This window comes from Dama dama, chromosome 5 (genome assembly GCF_033118175.1).
Source record: "Dama dama isolate Ldn47 chromosome 5, ASM3311817v1, whole genome shotgun sequence".
Taxonomy (NCBI): domain Eukaryota; kingdom Metazoa; phylum Chordata; class Mammalia; order Artiodactyla; family Cervidae; genus Dama; species Dama dama.
Window position 1 is genome coordinate 118,273,610 of NC_083685.1, and position 16,109 is coordinate 118,289,718.

General features: G+C 42.7%; 1 protein-coding gene across 1 annotated transcript in view; it reads right to left on the reverse strand.

Moving 5' to 3' along the window:
- The window catches only part of SMURF2 (SMAD specific E3 ubiquitin protein ligase 2), a 110,737-nt gene extending 104,246 nt beyond the window's left edge, over positions 1–6,491 (reverse strand). Inside the window, exon 1 of the mRNA XM_061144406.1 lies at positions 6,387–6,491. Coding sequence (XP_061000389.1) covers positions 6,387–6,438 — 52 coding nt within the window. The 5' untranslated portion in view covers positions 6,439–6,491. The remainder of the gene's footprint in view (positions 1–6,386) is intronic.
- Positions 6,492–16,109: the final 9,618 nt, after the last annotated feature.

Here is a 16,109-nt window from a genome sequence, read left to right on the forward strand (position 1 = left end):
GTCAACAAAGAGAAATAATTAGTTGACAGGAAAATACTCAACTTCACAAGAAACTGTTAAATACTCTTTGTCATGAACTTAGCAAACATTTAAAAAAAACAAGAGCCAATTCTTGTAAAAGAATATTAAGAGGGATATACTTATTCAATGCCGCTCTAAACAGGCACAATTCTTTTAGGAAATAGCCTTAGGAAAAAAATTCATCAAGAACCTAAAAAGATCCACACCCTTTAATCCAATAGCACTCTATGGAAATATTCTAAGAAAACAACCCTTTAAAAAAATTTATCTACACCAAGATGTTTACAGCAACTATCTATAGAAACAAAATTTAGAAATAAAAGTTAAAACAAGAAAAAAAACATGAACAACGGTGATTGTATAGCATTCTCTTAACTGGTTATCCTAAAATCAGTCTTCACAGTTTCCATTCCAGTCCATCCATATTGCCTGAAGATTAAAGTTTCTAAACATCGAATGTATCGAAGCTTAAAATCCTTCAATGGTTCCCACCACTGTAAAAAATTAAAAAAATCAAACTTCTTGGCAAAATTTCTATATAACAAGGTCCTAAAATGGGTTGGTCCTATCTACAGCCTCATCTCTTGCCACTCACACCCAGTGAAATGGCCATAAAGAACACATGTAAAAATACACAGAATTACTTCTCTGTCTCCAGCATTCGTTCAAAATAAAATGCCAGAAAGCTCTCAATCCATGTTGAAACAGGATTCTGCCTTCATATGAGTTTACAGCATTAACAACACTCACTAAGCATAGATCACTTGAGACAACTCACTGCCTTCTGTGAGTTAGGTCTGATGCTAGAAGAAGACTCTTAGTCACAGAGGAAAGGTCAACACCAGTCAAGGAGAAATTTAAGGACAAGGGTACCTTGAGTTGAGCCTTAAAAGATGAGCAAGGATTTCGAGGGACAAGGGTAAGTCAAAATAAATGAAACGGTTTTATTTTCTACACAAGATCTTAGAAGTTTGTAACAGACAACTTGGGCTCGGACATGTACTTAACCTCTCCAAGTTTCTCCTACCTCTTGTAGTATGAGAATTAAAAGTAATAATAGATGTAAACTTAATATGGTATGTGGCGCTTAATAAGCATTCAATACATGTCCCTTATATAGAAACACATAACAATGCTGATTACAACAATATATTTCAAAGGTTTAGCATTCTTAGAACAAACAAAATACCAATAAACAAAAATGAGAGCGAAGAGAAAAAGCTACAAGAACAGGGTTAAACATGCTTAACATGTTTAACAACATACAGCCAGAATCAAACAGTTCTCCCCACACACTATGATGACATCCTCATACTACACATCACAACAGCACAATAACATATTCATAATGATCGCTGTTACTGTTCCATTGCTAAGTCATGTCTGACTCTTTTGCAACTCCATGGACTGTAGCCCGCCAGGATCCTCTGTCGATGGGATTTCCCAGGCAAGAATACTGGAATTGGTTGCCATTTCCCTCCTCCAGGGGATTGTCCTGACCCAGGGATCGAACCCATATCTCCTGCATGGCAGGTGGATTCTTTACCACTGAGCCACCTGGCAGAGAATCATAAATAAAACATTGAGTTCTGTTAAGGACAGACTATTCGAAGAGAAAGGCATAGTACATCTCTGAAAGCCTTCAAAATGTTGGAAGATACCAAAAATGGCTAAAATAAAGACCTTGCAGGGCTAAAGCATGGACTTTCATTTACCTTGAAAATGGAACTAATATGCTATTTAGCATATACTAAATATGCTAAATTATATGCTAAATAAATGTCGGTATGTTGTGATAGTTACAGTTCAACCAATAAGCAAAAAGCAGAGTCCATGTTTAAATACACACACACACACATCCACACTTTAGTCACCAATGAAAACCTAACTACATTAAGCACCAAGGCAGTTTCAGTCCCTGCCTGAAGGTTAGGCTAGAAGAGATAAACTTAAGAGAAAAGGAAGGAGCTAAGTCACACTGGCTTCATCCTCAGACACCAAGGGGAAAAAAAAAATGAATTGGGGACATTCAAATTACTAACACCCATTGAACAAATCATTATGGTGTACAGGCACATTCCCACTTAGAAAACTATGGGAATCAAGTTGTAATTTTTAAAATTTTTGAATCAACAAAGTATGCAATAAGACAATACTAAGATACCAGCATATGTGAAATGAGACTTTTTAAAAGTTAATTTTGCTGGAGAGGGTGTGGAGAAAAGGGAACCCTCTTACACTGTTGGTGGGAATGCAAACTAGTACAGCCGCTATGGAGAACAGTGTGGAGATTTCTTAAAAAACTGGAATTAGAACTGCCATATGACCCAGCAATCCCACTTCTGGGCATACACACCGAGGAAACCAGATCTGAAAGAGACACGTGCACCCCAATGTTCATCGCAGCACTGTTTACAATAGCCAGGACATGGAAGCAACCTAGATGCCCATCAGCAGACGAATGGATAAGGAAGCTGTGGTACATATACACCATGGAATATTACTCAGCCATTAGAAAGAATTCAATTGAATCAGTTCTAATGAGACTGATGAAACTGGAGCCCATTATGTGAAGTAAGCCAGAAAGATAAAGACCAATACAGTATACTAATGCATACATATGGAATTTAGAAAGATGGTAACAATAACCCTATATGCAAAACAGAAAAAGAGACACAGATGTACATAACAGAATTTTGGACTCTGTGGGAGAAGGCGAGGGTGGGATGTTTCGAGAGAACAGCATCGAAACATGTATATTATCTAGGATTAAACAGATCACCAGCCCAAGCTGGATGCATGAGACAAGTGCTCGGGCCTGGTGCACTGGGAAGACCCAGAGGAATCGGGTGGAGAGGGAGGTGGGAGGGGGGATCGGGATGGGGAATACATGTAAATCCACGGCTGACTCATGTCAATGTATGACAAAAACCACTACAATATTGTAAAGTAATTAGCCTCCAACTAATAAAAATAAATGAAGAAAAAAAAAGTTAATTTTGCTTTAGCTATAGACAAGGTTAACCACATTACTGCTTAGGATTTTATAAATTAATAACAAGGAACAGTGTACAAAAACATTTAAATTACGAACAGGTCTGCAATAAATGTTTTGGAGAAGTAACCTGTTATTTCTCCATATCTAAGAATTTTAAATATTAGAAACTATAGTAAACTGCTTTTTCCAGCCTTTGGTTTTCCAAAACAGTAATAATATAAAAAATTACCCTCAATTTTTTACCTCAAAGAATATCTTCTATCCAAACCGTCATAAGAAAAGCCTATGCATAAGTCTAATGTATAAAAACTTACATTTTATAATTAATTTTCTGTACAAATACTAGCTGAAATTGATAGCTTTACTATATAGCCCATTTTAATGATCAAGTGTTAATGTGTCATAAAAAAAATAGTAGTAGTTTGATGGACCAAATCAGATCTTAGCCATCAATGACCTGAGGAATTTCAAATTTCGTATTAAATTAGCACTGCCTTCTTTGCATCAACAAATATCAGTTTGCTAGTTGACTGTAGTCTTAGGAATAACACGTGGAAAAGTCTAATATCTGTTGTGTGCAGAGATCTCATGGTTCAATTTTTCCTTTTTCCTTCAGTTTGTGTGTACGTGTGAGAATGTATATATGGGGGGAGGGGTGTGTGTGTGTGTGTGTGTGTCCGTGACAAACACCACGCAAAAGCTGTTTACATCTTTCAGTAAAGGAGCAGCTCTACGTGAAGGACAGAACTGAATAACTACAATTCAGGAAGCACCCTGGAATCAAAGACAGTCTATAAAGTTAAAATACTAATATGGTATTAACTTGAAGCAAAGAGCAATTATTTTACATCATGTTACAGTTCAAGTATACTGTAATCCAAATAAACATTCACTATGGGATTTGCTCCCCCCCCCCCATTTTTTTTTAAGTAATTTTCCCCTATTATGGAACCCAGATCTAAATGAACTGTTAAACACTTAGTCTAAAGGTATGCCAAACATTTCTTAAGGTCTTAACAAAGAATCAACCGTTTTTTTTTTTTTTTTTAAACAAAATGAGGCCTAGGTTAAATATTTTATTTGGCTTCTCAAGATGGACTGAAAACTTGGGCACCAGCTCCAGACCAATTCCTGGACGCACATCAAACACAGCCCTGTCATTTATCCAGTCAGTCAAAACAATCTTTTCCATCTAACTCTTTAATGTTTATGTCCTAAAAAGCTGCTAATTGAATCCAGCTCTTAAAATCTATTTGTTAAAATCTATACCATCTAATTTGTAAGTGGACAAAAATGAAAAAATACCTATTAACCTTCCTGGCAAAACAGAAGGGACTCTACCATTTGTAACCAAAAGGAAGAGAGAGAAGTTTTTAATATTTAAATAGTCTTCTCTTAAAATATGACAGAGACAAATTCCCAATGGTTTTAAGAAACCGAGAGTATCTAAAACTGTTTTTACAATTAAAGGGACAAAGTGTATTTAAAATTCCTCAGAAAAATCTAAAAATACAAAATTACTCTATAGATTTAACCCAGTATTCCCTATCCCTCCAAAAAATAAGTGTAATCTTTTCTCCTAACTTTACTCATGAATTTTTATAATGTATCATATGCAGTAAGAAAACCACAGATAAAACATTTTAAGATCTACTGAATCACACGAAAAACCTCAAACTCATTTTATCTGCAGAAAGTCAAAAGCCCTGTTTTCTCCCTCATGTTCCCATCGTGTATATAACCTAGAAGGAATTAAGTAGCCCACCAGCCTATTTCTGATGCCTTTTGCACACCTGGAATCACAGGTTCTTTCCATGACCACTGACACAGGACTGACTCCAGATAGGAACAGCAGTAGATAAACTAAAACAACAAAGATCCCTTATAAAGGTTTCCATTGATTCATAAGAAAATAAGGAAACTGAATGGGGGGAAGTAGGGCAGACAGGCATCCCCCAATCCAGGTTTTCCATTAAGAACCACTCAGCTAATGATACTTTGCAATATTCCCTAGATAGAGTAAAACTGTCATGAAAGTAATACATTTTAAAAATTACAGCCAACATACAGTCAGGCTAAATTCTCGAATACCTAATTCACTGCAAGTTTTTATCTCGAAAGTTCAGCCAGTGGACTGGGATGTGACATACAAGCATTCAATTACAAAATTAGTCCATATAAATCTCAAAGTCTAGTGGAGACAAACATAATTACAGTTTATTCTTACACGCGCACCCACACACACACACACACACACACAGATTCTCTAAGGAAAGTCATCTTTCTCATCACAATCCGAATATCAACGTGCATAATTTATTAATAGAGAATAATGAAGCCAGAATTACTACAATGGTTTCATTTACACGTTTCAAACTCCAAATAATTTTTCCCTAAAATGGGGTAACACGACCAAGTAAGAATATCAAAAACGTACCTGTAACAAAGATCTAACACACTGGGGATCATAAACACTTTGTAAGAAAAGCCTGCTATCCAGCAACCCCTCCAGACATTCTTTTCCATTTAGAAAAAGGAAGGGGAGGAGAGTGGGAAGAGAGAGAAAAACTTTGCTTCAAAGTCCGTCTGAGCACAAACTTAGAAAGGGACTCAAAAAAAGTGTATTTTTAAAGCAGGTCTAGAGTTAAAAGTGAGACACAAGTTCTGCGGCCTACAAGGAACAACCCCAAACATACTAACCCTACAATCAAACACTTCCAAAACACACAGGGTACAATGAGCCCGAGTCGTCGGATCAGGCAGACACACCGGAAAAGTCAACCTCGGTCTCCTTCCCTCCAAAGTCGTGCGTTTCAGGTGTGTGGCACCGGCTGCTGCGCCTGGCAGCCGAGAGGGAAGGTTTTGCACGCGGGCGTAAGTGGGCGAACAAGTTAACAACCGGGGAACACACACACACACACACACCCTCCCGTTAAGCGCTCCATCTTTAAGGAGTGTTTACTGCGCGCAGTCAGCAGCCGGATTCAATAATCCCCGCCACAGGAGCTCCTCATCCCCTCCACGACCCCACCTGGGCAGCAGCCCAAGGGCTGCTCCCCGACGCCCCGGGAGAAAGTCGTCGGCCAAGGCTTCTGGACCTCAAATCCGCCCGGAATTCCAACCGGGGGACCCCCCCCCCCCAACAACAAAAGACCCCCGAGTCACGCTTGGCTTTTCTAAGAATTTCCCAACGAGGGAGAGCGGTTTTGCAATTACTCTCCCTGAACTAGGCCTTCCCACGTCCCCGACCTCCCACTCACCATTGATCGCGACCCTGGCCCTTCTCAAGGCCACAGGCACCCCCCGCCGGCTCGCCCACCCCGCGGCCGCCCGGGCCTGGCTCCCGCCGCCCGCCCAACCCCCTCACCTGTCAGGCGCAGCTTGACGGGCCCGTTCCTCCGGCCCCCGGGGTTAGACATGTCCCCGGCGGCGGGGGCGGCGGCGGCGGCGGGGCGCGGGGCGCGGGGCCCGGGGCCGGCGGGCGGCGGGCGGGGCGAGGGCGACGGCGAGGCGCGGCGCAGTCACCACAGCGGCCGGGGCTGGGGCCCGAGCAGCCGGCGCCGCGGCCGCCACGGCCGGAGGGTCCCGGATGTGCCGAGCGTCGTCGCCATGAGCCGCGGAGGCAGCGGGACGCCGAACTCCCCCCTCCTCCCACTTCTCTTTCCTTGGCCCGGGCCGCACAACAAAGCGGCAGCCGCGGCCGGCCGCGCCGCCTCCGCCCGCGTCCCCGCCGCCTCCACGCAGCCGCCTCTGCCTTCCCCTCTTCTCGGCTCGGTGAGGCCCAGGAGCCGACGGGGCCGGGCGGTTGAGGCGGGCGGTGCTCGGCGGCGCCGGAGCAGGATTCTGGGCTCGGCCGCTTCCTCCTCCACCCGCCCTCTTGTCTGAGGAAACCCGGTCCTGGGGCCGCCGCCGCCACTCAGCGGCTCCGGGGGGCGGGGTGGAGACGGGGCGGGGCCGACGCGGCGGGGCGGGGCCCGTAGGCGGGGCCTGGGCGGCCGCGCGCGGAGCACCAGGGGGTGCGGAGGCGCCAGGCCTGGCTTCGGCCTGGGCGCGGCGGTCCGGGCTGGTGTGCCCTGCTGTCCCACGCAGAACTTGAGGAAGGAGCGGGCAAAGGATCTGGGTGGCGGCGCCGAGCTCTGTGGTGCCCGGAGGGCCTGGAGTTCAACCCGCTTAAGGGAGCGCTTTTGTCCGCGCAATACAGGCTGCCTTTATTAGACGCCCACCGCGTGCAGGGCGCTTCTCTGAGAGGAAGGGGCCGGCGGTTAGAACCGAACCTGCTGCGGTCCGGATTGAGCCTCGGCTAGGGTGAGGCAGCAGACGCTCTTCCCACACCGAGGGTTCCCGCAAATCCCCAAGGGTGTTTTGCTCCTGGTATCGTAGTTGCCGCCTCCATCCAGGACTCACCTGGTGAACGAGATCAGGTTACCAGCCTGCTTGGGCTCTTTTTTCAACTGTAGCGCTGGGATAGGCGGATGATAATGCTTTAAAGGATAATTAAAAAGATAAGCCTTCGAGAGCAATGTATGAAACCTCTTCATACAGTACTGTGTTTTGTTATCTCAGAAGGAAAAAAATAGAAAATGAAATAAAAATAAATGTACCTTACCCTTTGACCCTGTAATTGCACTCAGGAATTTATTCTTGGTATAATAGTACAGAAGATGTTCTTGCAAAATTCGGTTAATAACAAAAGGGAGACGAGCTGACAGCCTAATGGCGAATTTCATTACATCAATGGGTTTTAATGCCCGCATTTAAGTGACAGTTATGAAGATCATATAATATGGAAGAGTTTACAAATAATCAAAGTTTAAAAGCAGAATAAAAAATTGTATGTATGCATGCAAAAGTATACGTGGAGGATTTTTTGTGCTGTTTTGCTTGAGACTACTACTATTGCGATTTTAAATGTTTAATAAAATCTGATATATTTTAATCCCGTGTCAGTTGTTTCTTTTAATTCATCAATAATGTCATTTCATTCTCCAGATCAAGTTGCCTACAAGAACTTCTCATCAATCTGGATGAAGTGAAGTGAAGTGAAAGTCGCTCAGTCCTGTCCAACTCTGCAACCCCATGGACTATACAATCCATGGAATAGGTCTCCAGGCCAGAATACTGGAGTAGGTAGCTGTTCCCTTCTCCAGGGCGTCTTCCCAACCCAGGGATCAAACCCAAGTCTCCCGCATTGCAGGTGGATTCTTTATCATCTGAGCCACAAGGGAAGCCCAAGAATACTGGAGTGGGTAGCCTATCCCTTCTCCAGCGTATCTTAGGGATCCAGGAATCAAACCGGGGTCTACCGCATTGCACACGGATTCTTGACAGACTGAGAGCTATCAGGGAAGCTCATCAATCTGGACACAGTCCTACAATTAAACTGATGCAAAAATTATATAAAGTTCCGGAAGTCAGAAATTCAGGAGGCAGTGCTAGAAATTCATTCAACAAATGCTGAGTGCCTACTATGTGAAGTAACTCTTCTTTGTGCTACACAAGCTCTGAAAATACACTAAACAATTTCAACAATGGCTACCATTACAGTTTAGGACTAGACGAATAATGGCAATAAAACTTAGCAAACGGATGTATACATTACCATTTGCCTTATTCTAATGGCACACACTGTTCCCAACCACCTACTAACACAGTTTGCAGGTTTGTATTAGGTAACAGAAGTTACGACCTCAGAAAACAATGGAGGAGTTGTGGAGATTGCCTGTTGTGAAGTTTAAAGCAACACACTCAAATATGTAAGTGACAATTCAGGGAAAAATGCATACATGCTTAATATGCAGAGAAGGATTCTGTTTAGGCTTGCTTGCATATAAGTTTAAATCTTGTTTTTTTTTAAAAAAAGATTCGGATAAGAATACCTTAAAACCATACTATTGAGGAGAGCTAAACTTTCATTAGATTTTATTTCAGCCTTAGATGCACAGCATTTCTTCATCCCTGGAGAAGGAAATGGCAACCCACTCCAGTATTCTTGCCTGGAATATCCCATGGACAGTGGAGGCTGGTGGGCTACAGTCCATGGGGTCACAAGGAGTTGGACACGACTGAGTGACTGAGCATGCATGCATTGCTTCATCATGGCAGTGTTTTTAGACATATTTTTGAGAAAAAAGGGGAGGAACAATAACTCTAAGGAATTCACTCTTTTCTTCCTTCCTAAAATAGAAATCTACTTCTAATGTAAATCATACCTGCATATGACTCTAATGGGTACGGGAATTGCAGAAAATCTTTTCAAAGACTTTTTATTCCCTTGTGACTTCTAATTTGCTCTCAGTGGAATTGTGTACCTTTTATCAAATCATTGTCCTAGGCATCTGTCTTAAGTATACTAACTCCACCTATTTCATATCAATAAAATATGTCTTTTTCCATGAATGCCACTTAATAGAACCTTCCAATGAAAATGGTTTAAGAACTCATTGCATACCGTTTTTGAGCAAAAGTTCTAAACTTTTTTCATTAACTTATTTTAATCACCTCAAGTTGCACTCTTTAGGATAGTATCCTAGACCAGAGGTGAAAATCTACACACGGTTCTAAGAATATTTAAAACCTTTTGTTTAAATATGTTTCTGTTTTCCAAGGCTAATGTTAAATTTGATGTGACTTTGCAAGAAAATGCTTACCATCTGTAGTTGGTATTTTTCTTCTGCTTCAGCCATTAATATATTTTGTACCTAGAAGGGCTGTCTCCAGTAATAAAAAATCTGTCTGAGGTAAGGTTATGTTAATAATGGTACTCCTGTGAAGCTATTTTTGTAGTGTAAATTTCAATTTTAATACAGTTTACGTGCCATGGAAAAAGCAAACATCAAGCACTCAGCAGTTTCGACCACTGCTTTAAAATTCAACTTTCTTCACTGTTTAAATATTATTAATTTAATTTTCTGATGCTGGGAAAGATTGAGGGCAGAAAGAGAAGAGGGCGTCAGAGGATGAGATGGCTGGATATCATCACCAACGCAACAGACATGAACTTTGGCAAACTCCAGGAGATGGTGAGAGAGAGAGGCCTGGCGTGCTGCAGTCCATGGAGTCGCAAAGAGTCAGACATGACTGGGCAACTGAACAACAACAGTTATTTAATATTTAGTTCTGGCTTCCTCCAAATCAGTTTATAACCGATGAAGCAGCCAAGCACAGCCACCATATACCTTGTCAACCTGATTCTCCCCACCCCCCGCCACCTCCACTCATTTCCTCTCTGCCTCTGCCTGTCCCAGGTCCTCAAAATAAGGTTCACTAAAAACACTCACATATAGTCCTGTCCTGACATGATTTACGATTAGGTCACATTCTGAGCTGTTCTCTGTGACCCCGTCCCTCAACCCCTCCCAGCAGACCTGGTCCCCAATGGTAGAAGCTGAGGCCCCATCTAGGACCTCTCTCTTTCCTGGTCTGGGCCCCATGCTCCTCACCTCAGCTCTGGCCTCTGAGGTGGTATACTAAGATGGTAGTCCTTAACCACATCCTCTTCTGAAGGAATCTGTCCTCACCCTTGGCTCTCTCTAACACAGTACCCCCAGGCTCCATCCCCAGAGACACTGATTCAGCAGGTTGGATGGGGCCCATGAGTTTACATTTCTAAGGCTGCTGGTGGAGAGAACCCACTTTGAAAACCACTGCTTTAGACCAGGGATGAGCCTGGGTGGCCCCAGTTGCACTAGGTGGGCTTGGCCTCAGCTAACTGAGCCAAAGGTGGGTGAGTGACTAAGTGGCCAGATTTTCTCTCCTTGGAACATGAAATGGGCCATAGGGCCACTGAGTTAGAAGTGGCGAGTTGAGTGGAGAAATCCTAGAGGTAGCTGCTAAGGAAGCCACTTTAAGGCTCAATTAAATAAATAAAAGAGGAAATGAGTGTGTAGAAAAGAGACTAACAAAACAGACAAGCAGAGAGAAGTGGAGATAAGAGGTTTCATAACTAAAGAGGGAAACAAAGAGAGTGATTGTCTGACCAATTTCCTGCCGGTACTCCCAGCCCAGGTGTGACTTCTTACAACTAGTTTCCAAAGGATCTCACTGTACAGAATAACCAACCCATCTCTTAGTAAAGCAAATTTAAGTGGATCCTTTCCCATTCATTCACTTTGCCTCTACTTGGAACACCGTTTCCTCTTCAGGCTGTCCTAAACTCTTCCCTAGACACCCTTAGGTTCTGCAGTGCTCCTGCCCGTGTTCTTCCCCAGAACTGAGTCTCACTTGCAACCCCGTCTGTGGCTTGGATCCTAGCAGAGTCAGCATATCTAGAATCTACTGCAGTCTAATACATGTGGCTATGCTGCTCTTGACATATGGCTAGTGATGTCCTGCAAGTATAAAATGCACATTGGATTTGAAAGATTTGGCATGGGGAGGGCTTCCCTGGTGGCTCAGTGGTCAAGAATTTGCTTGCCAATGCAGGAGACAAGGGTTCGATCCCTGATCCCAGAAGATCCCACATGCCCAGGAGCAGTTAAGCCAGTGTGCCACAATTATTTAGCCTGTGCTCAGAGCCCAGGAGCCACAACTACTGAAGCTCACGCCTAGAGCCCGTGCTCCACAACTAGAGAAGCCACCACAATGAAAAGCCCAAACACAGCAACTAGAGAGTTGCTCTCTACAACTAGAGAAAAGCCCATGTAGCAATGAAGAACCAGAACAGCCAGAAATAAAGAAATGTTTCAAAAGCTTTTTTAAAAAGGACTTAGTATGGGGGGGGAAAGGAAGGCAAAAACAAATATCTTAACCTTTTTTATATTAATGCCATATTGAAATGATAATACTTTGGATATATTGAGTTAAATAAAGTCTTTTTTGTTTGTTTGTTTTGCTGCATAACCTATGGGATCTTGGTTCCCCAACCAGGAGTCAAACTCACATCCCCTGCACTGGAAGCACAGTCTTAACCACTGGACCACCGGGGAAGTCCCAAAATAAGGTCTTAATTTCCCCATTTCTTTTTACTCTTTCTGATATGACTACTGAAAAGTTTAAAACTACAAGTGTGGCTCACTTTTATCTATTTATTTATTTAGGCCACACTGCCCAGCTTGAGGGATGGTCTTGATTCCCCAACAAGGGATCAAACCCAGGCCCTCAGCAGTAAGAGCTCAGAGTCCTAACCACTGCACCACCAGGGAATTCCCATGACTCACTTTATATTTCTATTGAACACTGGTGATCTAGAGGATGATGACTACCCCACCCATCTACCTCCAGAAGTTTTGCCACCAGTCAGCTGGATTCCCCATCAGTGGGCTCTGTGGTCTGCCCACCAGCAGACTTTCCCTGCAGCACTCTTAGGACCTTATCCTACCCACCCAGCTCTGCAACCAATTTCTTTCTTTTTTTTTTTTGGCCAGAGGGCATGTGTGATCTAGTTCCCTGACCATGATTTAGTTTGACCGTGATCAAACTCGAGCCCACTGCGTTGAAAGCACGGAATCTTAACCATGAGACCACCAGGGAAGTCCCTGCCACCAACTCTAAAACTAGGTCAGTTCAGCAGCAACTATCTCACACTAGTGAGTATGGGACAATTTTATGTCAGGACCCTCTTTCTGCCACTTCTCCACCTCCTTGGGTTTGACTTAAATTGACTATCATACTTTGTGCCTAAGTCTTGCAATTGGATAGATCTTATATAACAGATTCCTACATCTAGTAGAGAAATGAACTAGATGACCTAAGTTATGGATTGAATTTTTGACCTCCCCTCCAAAAAATAAGTTGCAGTCCTAAACTCCACTCCCGGTACCTGTAAATATAATCTTATTTGGAAATAAGTTCTTCATTTAAGATGAGGCCATTAGGGTGGGTTCGAATTCCATATGACTGGTATCCTTAACGAAAAAGAAAATGCTGTTTGAAGTCGGAGACACACAAAAAGTATGCCATATGGTGACAGAGGCAGAGACTGGAGTGTGTAGATGCCAGCCAAGGAATGTCAAAGATTGTTGGCCCCACCATCAGATGCTAGGAAGAGCGACTTCCCTGATGGTCCAGTGGTTAAGAATCCACTTTGCAATGCCGGAGACGCCAGTTTGATCACTGGTCTGGGAATTGAGATCTTACATACCAAGGAGTTACTAAGCCCCTGGACCACAACTAGGAAGTACAAGCACCGATGCAAAAGGTCCTGTGTGCCGCAACTAAGACTTAATGCAGCCAAATAAATATTTTCTTTTAAAAAGATGCTAGGAAGAGGCAAGGAAGGATTCTACCCAGAGTGACAGAGAGAGCATGGCCTTGCCCGCAACTTAATTTTGGACTTCTCACCTTCATAACCATGGGAAAATAAATTTCTGTTGTTTTCTGCCACCCAGTTTGTGATACTTTGTCACGAGAGCCCTAGGAAATTAAAACAACCTCTGTCCCTTCCACACCCAATTGTATTATATACAATACAGGTAAAAAGACACACAGTGTGACTGTTTTTCATCATTTGTTGCTTTTACAATAGTGTGGTTTTTTTTTTTAATTTAAATCATGTATATCTAGCCCATTTTTAATGCCCCCATTTTCAAATGTCTTAAGTACACAGACTGCCCTCTTGATACTGTGAATTCTGAGTTAAAAGAGAATGTAATTTGAAGGCATTGCATATTTTCCAAAGCCAATTTGGTGATTTAAGCGTGGAAGTATTACAATGAAATGTTTGAAAAGTTATCTGTGCATGGTTTGCTGTAAGCTGATATCATGAAGCAACACATCTTTTCGGGATGAGGTAGCAGCCCCAGCCCCGGGGGAAAGGGAGCGGGCGCATCACTCAACTGCAACTACTTGGACAACTGAGCAACACAAGCAGGCTCGACCAAAGAGTCATATCCAATCATCTTCAACATAAAAACTGTAGTAGCTACAACATGATTCTCTAAGGGCGGGATGGGAGGAGATGTGGAAATATTTGTATGATGCAGTCTTTATGGGTAATGCAGAGAATATGGGCCAGAATGAGATCAACATGGCTCATAAGCCAATGGGTCAATGTCAACCATTGCTTAAAAACCTTCAATGGCTGCTCATTGCCTTTGGAATCCGATCCAAACAGCTTTAGTGGCACAAAAGGAATGCTCCTGATGTAAATTCGTAAATTTTTTAAAAGCAGAAAACAAGACTATCTGTGTAGAATAATCCCAATTCTAACTTTTAAATAAATATATTCATAAATACACTCATTCATTACAAATGGTATGTACTAAGCATATAGTAGCTGCTGAGCACTGTTCTTAGAGCTCATAATCTAGCGGAGAAAGACAGTCAACAAGTAAACAATATGTAAAATAAAAGAATAAGAAGAGAATTATCTGTTGCTCTCTAAAATGCACTTTCAATGTTTGAGTCAAATCAACCACAGCGATTCTCCAGAGTTTTACTGAACATGTTGAGAAAGATTTTACCTTTCTCACTAAACATTAGCTAGGAAGGACAGGCACTGTGGGGTCATATTATGGCCCTCAATGGCAGACACTGTCATTAGAGGTTGGAATCAACACAGAGGAAGAGGGGCCAAGGAATGGAGAGAGTGGAATATGATCTTAACTATCCCACTGAGCCCCTGGATCCAGCCATTCCTAAAGCCATCACGTAGTTTGGGTCACATGTTCAGTCACTTGCTCACAAGAGTCCTAGCTGATACACTGACGGAAGCAAAATCTCTGGGGTGAAAACTGCAATAAGGTCCCCAAGTGAATAATCGTTGAGGAGGTAAAGAATTGGTTCCAAAACACAGGCCCAACAAACGTTTTCTATAGAGGGCCAGAGAGTAACTATTTCAGGCTTTGCCAGCCATAGAGCCTCCTTTGCAACTATCAACACCCAACTCTGGTGTCATAACGCAAGAGCATCGTTGGATGAATGGGTGTAGCTATGTAATAAAACTTTATTTACAAAAACAAGCAGTGGGCTAGATTTGGCGCACTGTCCATAGCACTAACCCCTGCTCTAGAACTAAGGCCATAAGCAAAGAGGACAGTGTCAGAGTCAGTAGAATTCTGCAAAGTGTTTTTCCAAGATCTGTGAAACCTGAAACCGTTTAATGGTTGAGGGAAGGGAGCCAGTACAATTCTAACCAGAACTTATGGTTCCTGAAGTCTCACTACGTGTCAGATACTTCCCTAAAGGATATATCACTTAGGAGGTTTGGGTTAGCAAGAAACAGAAAGCCTAGCTCAAACAAACTTAAATAAAAGAGAAGATCTTTTATTTCTTATAAAAAGTAGTTCTGAGATAGGGTTGACTTGGTAATTGGAGTTTCAGTGGTTTAGTGATATGTTCAAGGACCCAGGTTCTTTCCATCTGATGCTTCTGCCTTCCTCGGGGTTTTGGTTTTACCTTCAAGTAACCATGACCACAAGATGGCTACAACAGCCCCAGGCTTCATGTCCAGACCAAACAATCTTCAAAAGAGACAGATCATCTCTTTCTCTGTCTGCTTCTTAGGAGTGAAGAAATCTTTCCCAGAAGCCCCTGCATGCTAGCATCTTTCCCTCTAGGCTCTCATTGGTCAGAATTTTATCCTAGCCCACACTTAAACTAACCATTGGCCAAGGGAATGGAATTTCCATGATTAGTAGAGAATCATCAAGAATCACTCCTGATCTAGGCTACTAGAGAACTCAGAAGATACTACAGAGGATGTATGACTACTGAACAAAATCAGAGTTCTGTTGGGAAGGAAATATAGAGACCAGAAATGGATACTGGATAGGCAACGACAAGTGATGTTATTGGGTGATAAACCTTTCCACATTTTACAGATGAGAAAATAAGGTTCAGTGAGAGGAAAGTGACTAGCTCAGGGTCATACACCTCAAGAGACTGGATTCAGATCCAAGTCTTGGACTACAGTGCCCAAGACCTCCACACTAAAGTGTTATAGTAGAGCTGAGAATGATAGAGAAGAACAGGATAGCTCTGAAGATTGCCTTAAAGTCACGTAAAATTGAGCCAGTTATTAAACCTGTGATGTAACCAGACCTCCCTAGCAGGGTGAACAATTCAACTTCTGCTGTGTAACAAACCACCTCATAATTCCGAGTGTAAAGCCACAGTTATTTATTTAGCTCACAATTATATGGGTCAGCAATTT